A 17448-nucleotide genomic window follows, 5' to 3' on the forward strand; every position below is an offset into this window, starting at 1 on the left:
TTGGGGCCTGTGGAGGGCAAATCAGCGTAGCAGTATGGCGCAGGGAGGCCAGTGAAGCCAGCTCCCTACATAGTCTACCCCTTTAGAGGCCATGCTGAAAATGCTCATGATGGCTGGAGTTCGCCAACAGAAGCAAAATGAGCCAAAGATCAAGAAAATCAGCCCAAGTTATGCAACTTGGAAGATTGGAGAAAATCAGCGTGAGGCCAAAGCCCTTGTTTTTAATGGAAACCCATATTGGCAATTTATATGTAGAGGGGTGTGCATGGTGCCTCTCTCCAGAGGTTCATTCAGACCTGGGAACCCTATACTATGGGGTCTGATGCAGGAGAAATGCAGATGCTGGGGTCACATCCCTGGGTCAGGGATCTTCCTCATGAGCGGGCACGCCAGCCATGAAGGGCCGCTCCTGCCAGAGACCAGCTGTATTCACTGCGGGAGCAACTAAGTAAACACTGCATGCTACACTTGTGGTGCGTGATGAAGGAGTCTGCTGGGCAGCCAGGAGTAGGCTCCTCATACAGACTCTTGGAGGACCGAAGATCTGGGTGCAATCGGTAGGACCGGGGCTCCTCATAACAAAACAAAAAAAGAACACCAGGGTAAAATATGCGTGGCACCAAGCTGCATTGATGAGCGGATGAAAGGCTCTTGTCACTTTTTTTAAATCTGCATTTTCTTGGATTGGGAGTGCTCCATAATTCCTTGCTCAGGCTATTGCACTATTTGATGCTTGTGGTTGCCCCTTTCTGGGCAGGAGCACCACAAACATTCATTTAATACATTGTGGGGGCCTGCAGGGAGTGCAGCAGCCCCCACCCCCGAGAATACTTTTTAGAAAGTAACAGTATGTCTCCCAGGGGATTGAAACAATGACCTGAGGATCAATTTATCTTCAGTAGTGTGTGTGTGTGTGCAATAAATGTCATTTTCTTTTTCAAAGAAGAAGCACTGACTGGACAATAGAGTGTTGTTGAGTGCAGCAGATGGAGATTACTAGCCTGACCCACCTTAGCTGAGTAGGCCTTGGACTGCTCTGCTTCACTACCCTGATAGTCAATACTACAGTAGGATACCTGGCTCCCAGTAAGGAGACAATTGTAAACCTAATAACTGCACACCTAATAATCCAATTTCATACAAACCGGCAGAACAAATTTGTCTCCTCTCTTAAGAACTTCTCCCTCTAGGGAACATTTCTCCTTCGTCTTCCAGAAAACATGGAGGTCCATCACTAAATTGGCTTCTCTGAATAAACCTTCCACAGCACCATTTTTCACTTCAAAGGTCGGTCATCATTCACATTTCTTCTCCATTTATCATGAAGTTTTGCATAAAGAATTTACACAGTTTGCCACAGACCATAGAAACGGAGGCTGCATTCAAGGTTAAAGAATTCTAATGGTCGAATATATATTAAAAAGGCAGAAGGAGAGCAAGGTTCTCTAAGGACTCTTCATTCCAATCTTCTGAGGTTGGTGATGAATGCTACTAGAAGGTCTGAACTATGTTCCACTAGAACTGACTTGATCTAGGCCATGGCCTTCAACAAAAAACAGCTAAACAATCTTATCAAATGTGGTCTACAAGCCTTAAAAGGGCAACATGGCACATTCATGTCTTTCTAGGGCCCTCTATGGTACTAGCTTTCCAAAACCTGAAAGTGGCTACAGAGTGACAAGCAAATGTTATGCTAAATTACTAAATAAACTGGGGGATTTTGCCTCAAAAAGACATTCACAACTGATGCTGCGTTTTATTCATCTGAACATCGTTCAGTACTCGTAGCCAATAGTCCAAACGCTTGAGCATCATGGATCAATTTCAGATCATATTAACTTGAACATGGTTTGTCATGGGCACATCCAAAGAGTATGTAAACTCATTGTAGGAAGTACTATTCATGGAATAGGTTTAGTAAACAACTCTGTAGAGAGATGAGTTCTTATGTTTGCACAAGAGTGAGCGCTTTTATCAGTTTACCATTTCACATGGTGTCTGATTCTGGATTTACAACACTTCATTATGAATAGCTTCTGCACCACTGGACAAGGATTTTTAAGTCCCTATCACTCTAGTTCAAATGGAATCGTAATCTTTGAGAGTCTGAGCTGCAGCTTTTTAACTGGTCCCTTTAGATAGGGAAGCATCTTGCATGTTTACCTATACCCTCTTGGGCAAGTCTTGACTTCAATTCTCCCTTCAGTGCAGAATTCGCAGTGTCCTCTCCTGGAGATGGCGTTTGAGCAGTTAGACTCCCTGCTCGTATCTCTCTTGTGGGCGGCGGCCGCTGCAGGGTGGCCTTGAAAACTCTGAAGAGAACCTATGAGGAGGGGGGACTGAAAGCCCAGAGTTTAGACCTGTATTATTTACAGCGTGTGGCCCGTTGGCTGGATCCCGAAGACCACTGGGAAAAGCACTTCTTGTGAGGAGTGGTGGTGGTCGAATGTCTTCTGGAGCTCTTGATGGAGGAGGCAGAACTCCCAGTGAACATCGGGGTGTAGTGCGATGCGCAGCCTCCATCTGGCAGTGGTTTGCCCAGAAAGAGTTAGAGAGCCCCGTTCCACTGGATGCTCCTGATTTGAATACTGAAACCCATCCGACAATTGATGGAGGAGATATCCTTTTGGGAGCGGCGTACGGGTGGCTGTGGTACTCTTGGAGACCGATACCTTGGGCGGCGTTTATAACATTTGAGGAAGCATTTACCACATTTATGCTGAAGTGTTGGCCAGCTGGTAAAGATCCGATTCATTGAGAGGGTTGTGGGCCAACTTGGCGGCAGTGCAGCGTGCCAGCTTAGCGGCAGGGCAGCGTGCCAGCTTGGCGTCAGGGCAGCGGGCCAGCTTGGCGGCAGGGCAGCGGGCCAGCTTGGCGGCAGGGCAGCGGGCCAGCTTGGCGGCAGGGCAGCGGGCCAGCTTGGCGGCAAGGTAGCGGGCCAGCTTGGCGGTAACAATACTGATTACCTTATAAACTTGTAGGTAAACTGCCTGTAGAGCAGTGGATTAGCACTGCATGCGTAATCCTACAGTTTCGATTTAACTCCTTGGTGGATATTTAGCTACCTTTGTTGCTTGACAAGAAATGCTGTGACGTGTAGTATAGCTTGCAAAAATTAGAAGCACATGGATAAGACACGTTTTAAAGCACGCCGGCTTCATTTTTCATCCAGTGTACATGTGCGGTCTATGGTACGTATCGCCACACTTCATATTACCCAAACTAGGACCTGAAGCCTCCTACTCTCAGCCCAGTGCAAAGTCGGAACCAAAATCAAATTTAAAAAACACCCTTAAATTGAATGTACCACATTCCAAGTATATACTGTTCACTTGTAGACGCTCCCAAATACTTTCTTGCTCTTAATCCAAGATAATGTACTACTTTTTTTAAATACCAATCGCTCTTTCAATATGTTTCTCGGTTGTGAAGCATTTATTCTCAAGACCGACCATGCTCTCGTATAAATGGAGGTTTCGTAAGTGAAAAAACATCAATCATGCTTTGGTTTGTTCTTCCTCCCTGCTGCTGCTAGAAAAAAACACAAATGTAGATTTTATTAAAGATTTCCTGGTGCTCATTGGAAAAATAGACTGGCATAGGCTGTCCGTCTGTCCTGCTCATATTGCAGTGCTCTCTGTCCTACACACACACCGATCTCCTACAAGCAAAGGTGTTTTCTTGTTTAGTCATAAATTTAAGATGTTTGGTCTGAATGCTTTATTGAGAGGAATGTGACTGTTTCCACAGTCTCTCTGACTTTGGCTGAACAAGTTATTTCTTGTTGAGCAGAGGAAGTGTCTGAGCAGCATGTCTGCTGGAAATACTTTCCTGTAATAGCACACCCAATGGCTACGTTACATCGATGCACTGCTAACAAACAGCTTGTATATCCCTCATTGTGGTGAAGTAGATTATGGAAGCATAGTAAGGCTCTTCCTAGGCCTTTGCACTCACCAGAGTTGAACATTTGCAACAAAAACAAACCCATCCTCTCCTTTTTTTGAAAGTCACACCTGCAACTTAACAAAACCTAATCCCCTCTAGTATTCCCTGCCAACCACCTACGTGAACGCCCACACCAGTCCCCACTAATGATCACACCTAGCTCCTATTCATTTAATCCATCACAAGGAAATTGGAGTAAATTAAGGGGACAGTTTTCTTAAGAACACAGATTCATCCCAAAAGGAAAATTCCACTGAATTAGCTACTACCCTTGGGTTCTGGAGCGGCATGCTGCGTGGCGTAAAGTGCTTCAACGCCTCATCAGGGGTAGTAAGCGGCATACAAGTGCAATTACAATGCATTCATTTCTAAAGATGCATTTAATTATGTACAGATAACATTACTTGATTAAATTGCAATAAAATATCATTTGAAATGTAACACATATGCACAATGAAAAAGCAAATGACATTAGCAACCATAAACGTCTGAAGCTATGCTAACTGCACGACCATTGGTTGTTGGAGGCTCACGCGGACAGTGCAGGTCTCCCAGCATCACGTCTATTGCATTAGACCCCACATTCGGCCCTGGTGGCTGACTTGTATATGGGGCAGTGTTCTGGTGTCACAGGTTTGCATGCTGCCATCGCCAGGTGTGACATGACTGTGCTGTCACCCTCTTAGCTGCAGATGGGTGCCCCACCCACCTGCAGCTAAGAGGGTGATTGCATATCCCTCGCATCCACGATTCATCCACAGGTGCCTTTGGTCTCTGCTGTTGCATGTTGGACAGCTCACTGGTCTTTGATGGTCCAGAGCCATGCCAGACTGTAGCGACTTTCCTCTTTAAGAGGGCGGTAGTGATGGGTAACATGGGTGGGGCGGTGGCACAGAGGAAGTTAACCATGAGTGGTCTAGGAGGCAGAGAAAAGTGCACATGCAAAGGCATGATCCATCTGAGACAGACCAATAAATATTTCATCCAATTGGAGGTGCCTTATGTGGGTGTGGGCGGGCCAACACTGCAGCTCTGTCTTACCCCCCTCAGGAGTGGAAAATGTAATGACCACATGTGATATGAAAGTGACGTGACAACCAGGCCGCAGAAAAAAGGGTATTAAAACTATGACTGCTTCCGTGTCATGTTGGGCTAAAGAGTGTTAGTGCCCCAGAATGAATGCCGTGCTACTTACTCAAGCTGGGCCACAAATTATGTATTGCTTCTACTGTAATCTTTCCTGTGTCAGTGTTTGGTAAATTACTTGGTCAAACCACGGTCATCCCTGGGCGACTATGGAAAAACAATTCGATAGCATTCCATGGTTTGTTCATGAAGAAAAATACAGGGCTAATCATTTCATTAGGTTTTAAATCCAAATCCTTGGCCAGATTGGAGGGGTGCACGCTAGTGGTTAAGCTGCACGACTGTGACACCTGCAGACTTGAGCTTTGCTACCACCTTCCCCAACTGACTAATTGTTCGGTTCTAGCCAATTCTTTATCTCCCTAAGCCTCGTCCCCATATATACCAAAGGTGGTGGCACTTAGAACCAGAGCAACCCCCAGTAGTAAGCGCATAGAAAATGGACATCTGGAACCTTCATTGGCGACCGAGCTAGCACATTTTTTTTAACTGTATCTTGGACTTCGCCACAAGGCAGCAGAGCACTGCACAGTTGTTGGTACTACATATATAAAGATATACCTATAGACCTATAGGTTTTTTTTATTTCAGACCTATTCTTCCCGGAAGGTATACTTTCAGTCTAAACTGCAGTAATAAAGTCATCCTGTTGAGCAATTGTGATTTCTGAGAAGAACCTAAAAGCTCCTATCAGTTCATGCGCTCTAAGATCAGCTTGTAATGCATCTGTTCACAAGACCAGGACAAACCCTAAAGCAATTAGCCTTTTTCATTACACAGTCCTATTACCTTACTATGATTGTGGTGCCTCACACTTTTCGAATTTACCCTGGTCCCATTCTCCCCTTTGTTTGTGCAGATGCAAGTTTGAGTTCAGTCAAATCATACCAAATCAAATGTGCTGTGTGAGGAGAAGATGTGGCATAACGACAAAGGTTGCCGACTTTGAAACTGAGGGGCAGGTTCGAATCTCGGCGCCTTAACAACACCCCTGTGATTCAGATCAAATCATTTCATCTCCCCGTGCCTCAAAAAACGAAAATGAATGTGTCCTTCTGTGATGTAACTGGTGCTCGTGTAAAGCGCTGCAATACCTTCGGGTCAAGTTCGTGCTATATAATAATGCAATTAAAAAGTAACCACTTTACTACTAGAAAACCAGGCATGGAAAGAAAAAACCCTTCCGAAGTCTGCCCATCGGCGCTCCATGCACAAATGCAGATGCTACTGCAGGCTAGTTATGGCGGGGTCGAGACATTATGCACTTAAACCATCAGCGTTTCATAAGTCTTTGAACTATTACGGTTGCCAATTCTCCAAATGTTCCAAACGTTCAATATAAACCGAAACGCCGTTTTATACAAAAAATGTATTGGCAGCAGTTCTAGTCCTAGCAACAAACGCTGTAATGCATGGACCAAAGAAATATGAAGCCACGGGGCCATTAAAACCAATGTCACCCTTCCATATTGCCCGGATACCTCTCCGCCTGATGAACAAATGTCACTGGTCTGCGCGTTGCTTGTGACTCGTCCCCACTCACCATTAAGTACTAAACACACCTTTCACAGCCTCATCAGCGCACGTCTTCACCATCCATTTCACTTGTGACGCGTCCCCGGCTCAAACCTAATCGAAAGGTTTCCTTACAGGAATGCACCCACGCAGGTCGAAAAGCAGATGCTAAGGCCTCGTTCGGATACACAGCCTTTGAGGGTGCTTCTGCGAGTCCTGCTGCTGCTAGTACCGGTGCATTCTTTTTTTTCTGAAATCTGTCCCTTCCGAGCTTCCCCCTCACAAAGGGATAATCCGCAAACCTGCCACTGAGCGTCTCTATTGCAACGTCTGATCCTGCTTCACTAATGGCTCATGACTACCAAGCAGCCGTGCTGCGCTAGGACTTGGGGCCCAAAAGCTGGCCAAGCCATCGATCACACACTGTGCAAATTGCTTCTGCGCGGTGTGATGCGGACACGCTTCGTTGGGGTCGTCATCGGCACGTGCTGTAAGTGCACCGGATTGTGAGGTGTAAGTGTAATCTCTTCCGCTCTCTTTCCTCATCGTTATATTCCCTTCTCCTTCTTGTCTGTCTTCTTCACCCCCCTCCACCCCCACCCATCTGCAAATCCACTCTACCTCTCTTCCTCTCCAGTTTTTCTGGTCCCCTTGCATGGGATGTGGCCTAACGGCCAGTGGAGCTGCCGATTATGGAGCTGGGGAACCAGGTTCGAGCTTGGACATCCGCTCAACATCCTGTGATTCTGGACGAATAACTAGCCCCCCCCCCCCTCCCCGCCTACAAAAATAAATGGTCCCTGCTGTAATGCAACTGGTGCCCATGTAAAAGCACTCCAGTACCTTCTGGTCGAGTTCCCGCTACATAAAACTGCAAAAAATGAGTTTTCTTGTGCTGAGGCGCTGTGTTCCGTTTTCTGCCTCCCTCCTCGCGCATCTCCTGGGCCATGTGTTGTACAACGTTTTCCTCAAAGGGCCGGACTACAACAGATCCTCCGATTACAGCTTAGTGCTTGACTACTCTCGGGTCCTCCTTTGCACAGTCCGCCGTGTACAGCTCTCTCCCTCTTTCCACAGTGGGCCTTTTCTGGACAGTGCAGAGTACAGAGCTGCCTCTTTACTCCCCTGTAGCTCTCCATTGCACAGTACCTAGGGTACAGTTCTCGTCTTCTCTCCCTGGTGGGCCTCCTTGGGAGAGTACCTTAGTAAAGAGCCGGCTTTATGCCTCCATTTGACATACTTTGGTCAAGAGTTCCCTCCTGTCCCTTTTGGGCCCTGGTGGACAATACTTTGGTAAATAGATCACTCTCCTCTTCCAAGTTGGCTTCCATTGTCCAGAACTTCATGCCCCAACACTTTCATTCTCCTTTCTCATATTTGAAGGGCTTGCATGGGAAAGTGCCTTAAGTGTTGGACTGTAACATTTATATAGTGCTTACTACATCTATGTGGGGCGTTGAAGCGCTTGTCTACATGGGTTACACCATGTAGGAAGTGTGGTTGGAAGAATGTTGTCTTTGTTTTGTTCCTATTTGGGAAGTATTTCCATGTTGTGCATGATGACCACCGAGGTGCTGTTATTGTGTTATGGGACGCAGCACTGACAATTCGAGAAATGTGAGGGATAGGCACAGTTTATGGTTTTCAGTAAACGGACAGTTTTGAGTAGCTCTAAAGGTCCCTTTATGGCATTTTTCATGTTCCCAGCCCACGTAGCTGGCTACTGTACTGGGTTGTCCATTCAGAGATGTTGTGTCAAAAGTTTATGGTCCTGAGCAGGCATAGCTTAAAGGGAGAAGTGGTGGAGGTATCTGCTGGGATGATCATTGTTAATATCATCCCAAAATCTGATTGTCATTGTGAGATGCCAAGAAGTGCCCTTAGTATGTTGCTAGTCGGGACCTACAGTGTTGGACTAAATTAGATTCCTTGTTGGCCACCTGCATCTCAGCTCTTTTTGGTCCTCAGTTCTGTGCCTGTTCAATTGGTGTTGGGTGGTTTATTGCTGTTGACTGGAATAGTACTGGGTGATGGATATGACCATTACCTTTCTGTTATGTGGGAGTAAGAGTGTTCAGCAGTAAATGGAATAATTAAGCAGCCTGTATGAACTACAATAGACAGTGTTATGGTTTTACAATGCATTGTTATTGCATTATATAGTACTTGCTACCCCCTGATGGGGCATTGTTGTGCTTTTAAACTGGGCAACGTTGTGCTTTTAAACTGGGCAACGCGCATCTCCAGGCCCCAGGGTTATTGTGTTTTGGGGGTGATGGGGGTATTTCTTGTTGGTGAATGCTCTACAGGAACCATTCTATGCCTTCACTCCAGTTTCCCTCTCTTGACAGGGCGTGCATGGGGCAGTGCTTCAGTTACAGTGTTCCAAACACCTTCCCCCAGTCCACAGAGTCCCTGGTGCATTGCGACTCCTGCATGCCGGCAGAGTCCGTGTGGAATGTGGTAAGTCTTTCCATGGAGTATCAAGGAACTGCAGGCGACTCCTCTGCCTTGTACCGGGCAATGAGGAAAGACTATCAAAGTACTGTTGATATCTTTTATCTCTTTAAAGGTGCGTATCTATCTGTCTGTCTGTCTTATATCCAATATGAATGTGTATAGAATCAGAGGAAAGCAATTTGTGTATTTTTAGTTAATAGTCTTTGCTGTGGCGAACAGCAAAAATTCACACTAGATGTAAAATAGAAAATACTTAATTTACTTCACCGTAAATTACTGTTCCCCCCCCCCCCCCCCACCCATTGCCTATTCTGCATTAAGCTTGGCATAACTGAGCAAATGCTGGATGCAGTAAGTGACTTCCAAATTTTATGCAGATTCTTCATAAGGTGCTAAAGTTATTAGCAAATCAGAAGAAGCCATTTCATCTTGTCCATGGACTCGCATGTCCTTTTCCCTACCTCTGACTTTTCCTCTTCTATGGGTTTACACTCTGCCCACCAAGCCACTGTCTGCCCACTACTCTTTTAAGGGTTCACACGATCTCCCCTCTGACCAATCCTTTTCTCTTCAAGGTATTCACACACTCCCCATTTTCTCCTATGATTGATTGCGCCTCTATTTTAAGCACTCACGTGAGATTTAAGACCCTTCAACATGTTTTTAACATTTTCAGCCCTTTAGGACTGTGTTCTTCTGCTGCTAACCTCGGTTTATCCCAATTCACTAAAACCTGGGTGGGAGGACATAGCTTTTCTGTTAAGACTGCCAGTCCTTAAAACTCTGTTTCTGTCTAAGATCAATCAACTGTAAAAGTAAATTTAGGTGCGAATCCAAGACTTGTCTTTTCTGCTCGATTTATGATATGATTGGGTGGTTTTATGTTGCTCCTTTTCACTTCTTTCCGAGTTCTTATTATCTTAGTCTAGTGGCAGGAAATTCCTAGTGTAAGAACTTTTTATTTATTTTGCTTCCCCTTATTAACATCATTTCTGATCTGGACTGGTTGCATGAGCCAGCAAAATCTAGACTAACACATTGCAAGGGGGCACCAATTGATGCCAGGCCAATTAAATAGTGTACCATTGTCCGGGAAATCAATGTGCCTAACTGGCCTCTGACGACTCCTTCAATTTAGGGGTTCACTTTCTGAGCCCAGTCCCTATATGAAAGCACCTCCTAAATCTTAGGGGTTCACTTTCTATCCCAAATTGCTTTCTCTGAAGCCTTCTCCTCTGGTCCAATGGCTCACATGATGTTACAGTCTGCTTCTCTGTCCTCCTTTTTTGTTCTGAAGATGACATGTTCTTTCTTTCCACCTGTTTTATAGGTTCACATGTGGCTCTAAATCCCCTTCTACCTCTGGTTCCCTCTTCTGACATATTTTCCTCTGTTTTAGGTGACCCTTGAGTGCCCAGGCAGTGAGGATGTGCCCAGGGTGGATAAACTGGTGGAGAAGATAAGTCGATGCAGCTGCCAGGCTTGTGGTAAAGACCCCAGCCATGAGGGTGCGCTCTTCAGTGTACTGTCTGCCGACGAGGCTCTGCCTCCAATCCAGGGGAGCCACAACCATCCATACATACAGCAACAGACCGACGAGTCACATGTGCACCAACCACATGAGGAAGAGAGCGAGGACTGAGCTCAGACTGTGGACATTTACCTTGCACCTATGTGGACAGAGCCCACTGTGTATCCCACGCATTGTATGAATCCGTCACACAGGTCACAGTGATGGGCCATGTCTAGAGGAGTAGACTCTCTAGAGATCTTGGACTCGGAAGAGAGAGTACTCCATTCCCTGCTTATTGTGGTTACCCCTAGCACAAAGACTGAATATTGAGAGGAGGAAGAGCGGAGTTGGTAGTGGGTGACAAAAGCCAGCAGTTGTAGGAGAATGGGCTTGTTGACCCCTTGGGCTCTGCTGTGGAGGTAATCTGTGCACATCCTGCCAAATTTTGTGGATACACTTCAATGTGTTTTGTGGAAGTGAAGAGTCATGGGTGAAGGAGTGTGGGTGTGCGACAATGAGAACAGAAATCTGCACAGTGTACTTCACGGCCAAGGCAACATTGTCTAAGCCTTCGAAGTATTTTCAGTGTATAATTAGTGGTTCACTTGTCTTAATTCTAAAAAGAACACATGTAGCAAAAGCTATGCATCATCCACTGAGGCATTAGCCTCTAACTACAGCTCACTGAACGCCGGTCCATTGGGTTACTAAGCATAGCCTAAACCACTTTGTCACTAACTTTCCTAACCAAAACTTAGTGTATTGTGTGACGAGCCACATCTCTTTTGTGGGTAACTAATTCCAGACCAGCGTAATTGGGCAAATAACTAAAGTCGAGTGCATTTGTGTAATACATCTATAGACCATACTGAATCACAAACCACATCTCAGCTTTTTTGGGCTGATAACTAGAAGGTGCCCTACTAGTTCAATAACCATGCTACAATGTGTTACCAAACACAGTTCAGCTCACTGGGTGAACAACCACAGGTCAATTCACTGGTTCACAACTACACCCCTATCTACTAGATTACATACCAAAATTCACCCATTGTTCACCATATATAGACCACCCAACAGTCTTCTAAGCACGCCTGTCTTTTTCCACTAACTTAATATGCGCTACCTAGCTTAAAAATTACTTCCGACTCACCAGGGAGGCAGCCACTCTCCTCAAAACAGGTACTAGTAGCACGTTAGTTATTGGAAATGTACCACTTCTTACTAACTAACTTTATCACATAAGTCAGCTGATACTTTTCACAGATCATCCACCAAGATTCTTAATTAGTGGAGGTGGTGGTGTGGTTGCTATGGATCATGACCACTCGGCAACTGCTACTTAGTCCACACATGTACTGATGATCTGACCACCTATTGGCTACCAAGGTTTCTTATCACAATGAGAGCTTACACACTCTGTGACCTGGATACAGTCTATTGGGAAGAGGCAATGTAGGCACTGGTGTCGCACACCGTGAAATGAGCAAGAATCACTGAGAACAACTTAATCCCAGCTGGTGTGACCACTGCTTTCTGACCATTGTCTGAAACCATTCTTGTTTGCAGTAGTCTCGGGTTCAAGTGACTCTTGATATCCCCACATTAAAATATTGTGGACCTCTTTCTGGACATCCGTGTACCTAGGTTATTAGAGATCCCTCCGCATACTTGTCTGCAAGACCAGTTGTGAGCAAGGGCCTTTGTTTTAATTCTTATTTGGCATGGTGCTGACCTTTGATTAGTATTTCATGGCTGTTCTATTTGCATCTTTCCTTGGCATGCTTAATGCGCTCTCACCAGCAGTCTATAATCCAGCCAGTGGGGTGCCATAAAAAGGCTCAAAGGAGCCATATATTAGATCAACCAAATCACTTTCAATAGCCAGCTTGCAACACATCAATTGAATGCTAAGCGAGAAGTTTGGTGAAAGGCGAGAAGGACCAATGAGAATTCACTCAGTTGGCAAAGATGGACCTTCTAGAGTTCAAGGATATCATCAGAAGACCAACAATCGGGAGGGCCATTAATGAAACATTCCAAAAATCAACCTTACCAAGAACCACGAAGCCAACTCGACCTCAAAGAAAGGCCTCCTAGCCTGGAGTCTAACTAATGCAAACAACTTCTCCCATAAGATATTCAAAGTATATCCAAGTTGATAAACATAAGTTTCTTGGACCTTAAAGTAAAAGAATTCCAACTAGTCTGTGATAGACTGGGGCACATCTTCTTAACCCCCCCCCCCCCAACCTCCTTCTCCAAATCAGAAGCAAAATGTAACCTACCCTTATCAAAATAGACTAGACACCCGTCCCAAAACCGCCAAGGTTACTTGTTGCAGTTTGGGACTACTCTTCAGCAAATGACATGCTTACCTAAATCGCTAACTGGTACACCTACATCTTCGTCTCACACACAACTCGCTTAGTAAAATAATTGGGTCACCTTCAAATAGGTAATTGTTTCACCTAACTGGAAAATCTCCCTCGAGAAAAAATATTAACCCATTGCGATTCCCTATCAAAGTTCACTGAGAAATATTTTACTTTGCATCTTTAAATCACCTTGCCACTTGCAACTCCTTCAGCCAATTATAGTTTGGCTTCTGCTGTGGGAACGTGATAGAAATAGTCTTGCTTAAGGTATGAGATGACTCTTTTGCAGCAGCTGATAATCATAGGACATGGCTCCTTGAAAATCTATATCTTCGCAAAGCTTTCATAGTTTGTAACCTGCCCACCTTCTTTCTGAAGTATTCAGTCATTCTACACTCTTTCCTGGATAATTCTTCATTTGGCCCATCCGGTCTCAGTTGCTTTGGCTGAACTTACAGGTTCCCTTTAGCTTCTTGTGGAGTTCAAGTATCTTCCCAATAACTCACACACTTCAATATATCACTTTGCCCCCTCGTTAAGATAACTGACATTCATAATATCTTTAATATCTACTAAAATAATGATCTCCAACTCTTATTGATCACCATAAAGCAAAACCAATGAGATGTCTCAGAGGTTGTTTGGTCTTCCATCAATCCATGGATGTCTAGAAGTTTTTCAACGATGAAAGACTAAACTTGAACCATTTTTCCAACATTAAATGAACTATCAATCTACCCCTCCCTCCAGACCGGTCAGTGGATCAGTAGCCCACTCGCTCCTCCATCTTCTAGAGGGCCTGACACCGGTGGTAATGGCTCATACCATGAATTTCATTCTTGATCTTCACTCCTTCTATCCTGTGCTGCTCGAACATTAAATCTTCTGCATTCAAGAGGTTGATAGCGCTGCTACGGGACTCGTATTATGGAAAGAAATGGGTCTCCGTTTCCTTGAAGACAAAACACTGACAAACAACCAGCATCCTTGTCACCATTAAGGGTTTCTACACCATCCACAACAAAGTTAAATAATTTATCTGCAACAAAATATACTTCTCCAGAAAACATTCCCTGCACACATTCAAACAAAGAACAATCCGCACCCCCAAAACCGTGTGGCTGAGGCTGGACTGGGAGTTAAAAGATTTTTAGGAAATGTTTTAATATCCGCTTCATGCCCCACTGAGCAAGCAGGGAAAGTAAGGGTTACAGTCTGACCAGGAGGGTGTGAGCCAGTTTTTGTCTCAAAACCTTTTTTTGAAATGGCAACAGTCAAACTGAGACTCCAGCACACATTTGAGATGTACATAGCTTAAAGTCACAGGTGTGTATGTGGTTCTGGAGAGAAAGCTTGGAAGTATTCCAACATTTCAGAACCTAGCACAGTACCTGGAAGAATGATTTACCACAGACACAAATCATGAATGCTCATGAGAACTGCATATGCTGTTACCTCAGGGCTGCTGTCGGCTGAGGATCCTTCAATGCATGCAGCCATGGAAACTCCACTCGGACCCTACCTACCAGGGCTTCCCCGCATCCCAGACAGCCAGTGGAACCAGACTGTCTGCACCTCTAAAGGAGGTAGAGGCCTTCTAGTGCAGGATCTCCATGGATGTGCTCCCCATGAATATGTGCACTGAGTTTAACCATCTAACATTCAAAGACCTCTTGAAACCTGTCTTTTCTAATATTCCAGGTGCACTCACTTCTACAAGCCGCAAAGAGGTCATTCAAGTTGCAGAGTTGCGCCTCATTCATTTAGTCATTTAATAAATAAGGGTGTCGCACTAATAAATCACTATTAGGCTAGGAAGAGGTCGGAGGCAGGCTGAGCACATGCCAGTAACAGTGGAACCGGATGTCACTTGATGGCAGTGTGATTAAGTATTGCATTTACTTGCAGGTTGAGTGGTCCGTTTTGTGTTCCTTTGTTTCACATCTTTTTGATCATGTGTTTAAAGCATTACAGACATTTTGTTGTCTTACTGAGTTCTCGCTGGCCTTTCTTTGGCATCTCAATCGGCCACATGCAGGCATATCATGTGACCTCCGGACCCGTATGCATAAGCTTGTATGATTTTTATGCACATCATGTTGGCGGCCTAGGGCCTGTCTTGGTGTAGCTTAACCTTCTGATGGTCTTTCATGAGCATGTCTTCTGCGTCAGTGTTCTGTAGCACCATCTCTTCTGGCAGCAGTGAGGACACCACCTCTAGCCTGCCAACAGTTGGGCCAACACATCAACTCCCATAGCAGCAGTGGAGACATCACATCTGTCTGGCAGTAGTGAAGACAGTGCATCTCTGCCAGTGGTGAGTCAGTAACACTTCCTCTGCAAGACCATCACCTCTCCTGGCACAGTGAGGACAACATATCCCCTCTGCCTACAGTGAGGACATCACATTTCCTCCTCTACAAGCATTGAGTTCATCACATCTAAGCTGCTGTCAATAGTGAGACCAGCATCCTTCCTCTATGAACAGATAGACAATCACATCTCCCCTGCCTGCAGTAATGACATCACGTCTCTTCTTCTACAAGATATAAGGCTATTACCGCTCCTCTGGTAGTAGCAGGGTGGGCATCATACCACCTACTCTAGTGGCAGTGATGATATCTCATCTCCCATGGAAGCTTTGAGGATCTTTCTTCTTCTCTGCCAACAGTAATAGTATAACATCACCTCTTCTGTTGACACGGAGGGCATCGCATCCCCTGTGTGAGACATGAGGACTTCATATCTCCTCTACCGGGAGTGAAGACCTCTTCTCTCCTCTGCCAGCTGTGAGAATATGCGATGTTCTCCTGTAGCAATCTTAAGTACATTACATCTCCTCTGACAGCTGTGAGGACAGGACATTCCCTCCTCTAGTAGCCAGGAGTATATCACACAACATTCCCTGCCACCAGTGAGAACATCCCATCTCTTCCTCTGGTGGCAGTGAGAATATCACATCTCATTTGCCAGCAATGATGATTTCACAGCTCTAGCAGCCATGAATACACAACACCGTCTCCTCTGGCAGCAGTAAGAACATCACTCGACCGGGAATCGATCACACCACCTCCCCCGCAAACTGTAAGGCCATCATATCTCCTTCTCCTAAAAACAATGAGCGCATTACATCTCTTCTACCAGTAGTGAGAACATCCCATTCCAGCAGAGAGGACATCCCATCTAATCCTCTTGGCACCAGTGAGAGCATCCCATTTCCCCTAGCACCAGTGAAGACATCACCTTTCCTAGGGCAGGAGTGAGGCAGTCTGAGCTCCTCCTTTGCATGCTGTGGGGCCATCAACTTCTCATGGTAACAGTAAGGACACCACCTCTCTGGGAAGGGTGAGGCTATCGCTCCTGGCAGATCTGATATCTTGTGTTTTCTTATCCGTGTTTTTGTGGATCTCGCCCTCTGGCTGAAATGAATTGGGATCCATTTTTTTCTTTTCAATATGTATGACTCTTAATGTACATATGTGCTCAGAATTTTTTGTGTACGTTTTTCAGAAATAAATTAGATTTTACTTTTGTTGTGTGTCATTGGTGTGCCAGAAGTTAAGGAATGCTTGGGAGAGGGCAAAGCACGTGGACAGAGTTCCTGGGGCGGCTACAGAAGTAAAGTGCACAAACACCCCTCCCCCCACCCCAGTGCCATACAGCATGTATGTTGCATTCCTGCAGACACAGGACAGGTAACACAGGCATCAATAATGCAGCCTGCCCTCTCTGCACAAAGGGCAAGTATTGCACAGGAAGGAGCAATAAAAGGATTGAGAGTACACAGAAAAGGTAAGTCAGGGTTTCCAACATTGCTTCATTGTGGACTGATCCATGCCAGATTTTTTAGGATACCCAATGACTATTTTTTCTTTTTAAGAAAATATTTTGGTTTTATAATACAGTTAACAATTGCAATCGACAGTTTCCATCAATTATGGTAAAGGCATTGGTCATAAAATATAAACTGTTCACATGTAAAAGAACACAAATCAGTAAACGAATAGTGCATATAAAGCAGCAAAAATGTTAATTCCCAGATGTTATGCACTTTGAATGGTCAGCAGCACGCTGCAGCAATGTCGAAAAACTGCGGACAGAGGTAAGAACTGGGACGGAGTAGAGATTGGCGAGGGAGATGGCGGCAGGCCATTGTGGTTGAAAAAGAAATGTGTGTGCAAGGGCGGACAGGTGTATGGTATCGTGTACACTAGGTGATTGAGGGTCAGAAACAGCAAGCGAATGCAAGTGTGAGGACCTCCAGCACGTGCTCGTGTAGGATACGTGCTCAGATCATGAGGGTAGATCATATATTTCTCGCCTCCTGTAGGAAATGATGGACTATATAAATGATCAGTAGTGGCTGCTACCAGACTGGGGCAGGGGGGAATGAAAAAAAGGACTTACCTGGAACAGCTGGCAGCCGCCTCTGTCCTCTGTCCTCTTCATCTTCCTTCTTCCTGTCTCCAGTCCCGGCCGGCAGCAGGA

The 17448-nt window shown here is 45.3% G+C and overlaps 1 protein-coding gene across 3 annotated transcripts in view; it reads left to right on the plus strand.

Annotated features, from left to right (window-relative positions):
* The window catches only part of NBL1 (NBL1, DAN family BMP antagonist), a 108171-nt gene extending 91679 nt beyond the window's left edge, over positions 1–16492 (plus strand). Inside the window, exons 3-4 of one of the 3 annotated variants that reach the window (XM_085609097.1) lie at positions 8961–9072; positions 10469–16492. In XM_085609097.1, the coding sequence (XP_085465223.1) occupies positions 8961–9072; positions 10469–10711 (355 nt within the window). In that variant the 3' untranslated portion in view covers positions 10712–16492. The remainder of the gene's footprint in view (positions 1–8960; positions 9073–10468) is intronic. The other 2 variants (XM_085609095.1, XM_085609091.1) reach the window with 2 other exon arrangements.
* Positions 16493–17448: the final 956 nt, after the last annotated feature.

The sequence above is a fragment of the Triturus cristatus genome, chromosome 1_2 (assembly GCF_964204655.1).
Source record: "Triturus cristatus chromosome 1_2, aTriCri1.1, whole genome shotgun sequence".
NCBI lineage: Eukaryota > Metazoa > Chordata > Amphibia > Caudata > Salamandridae > Triturus > Triturus cristatus.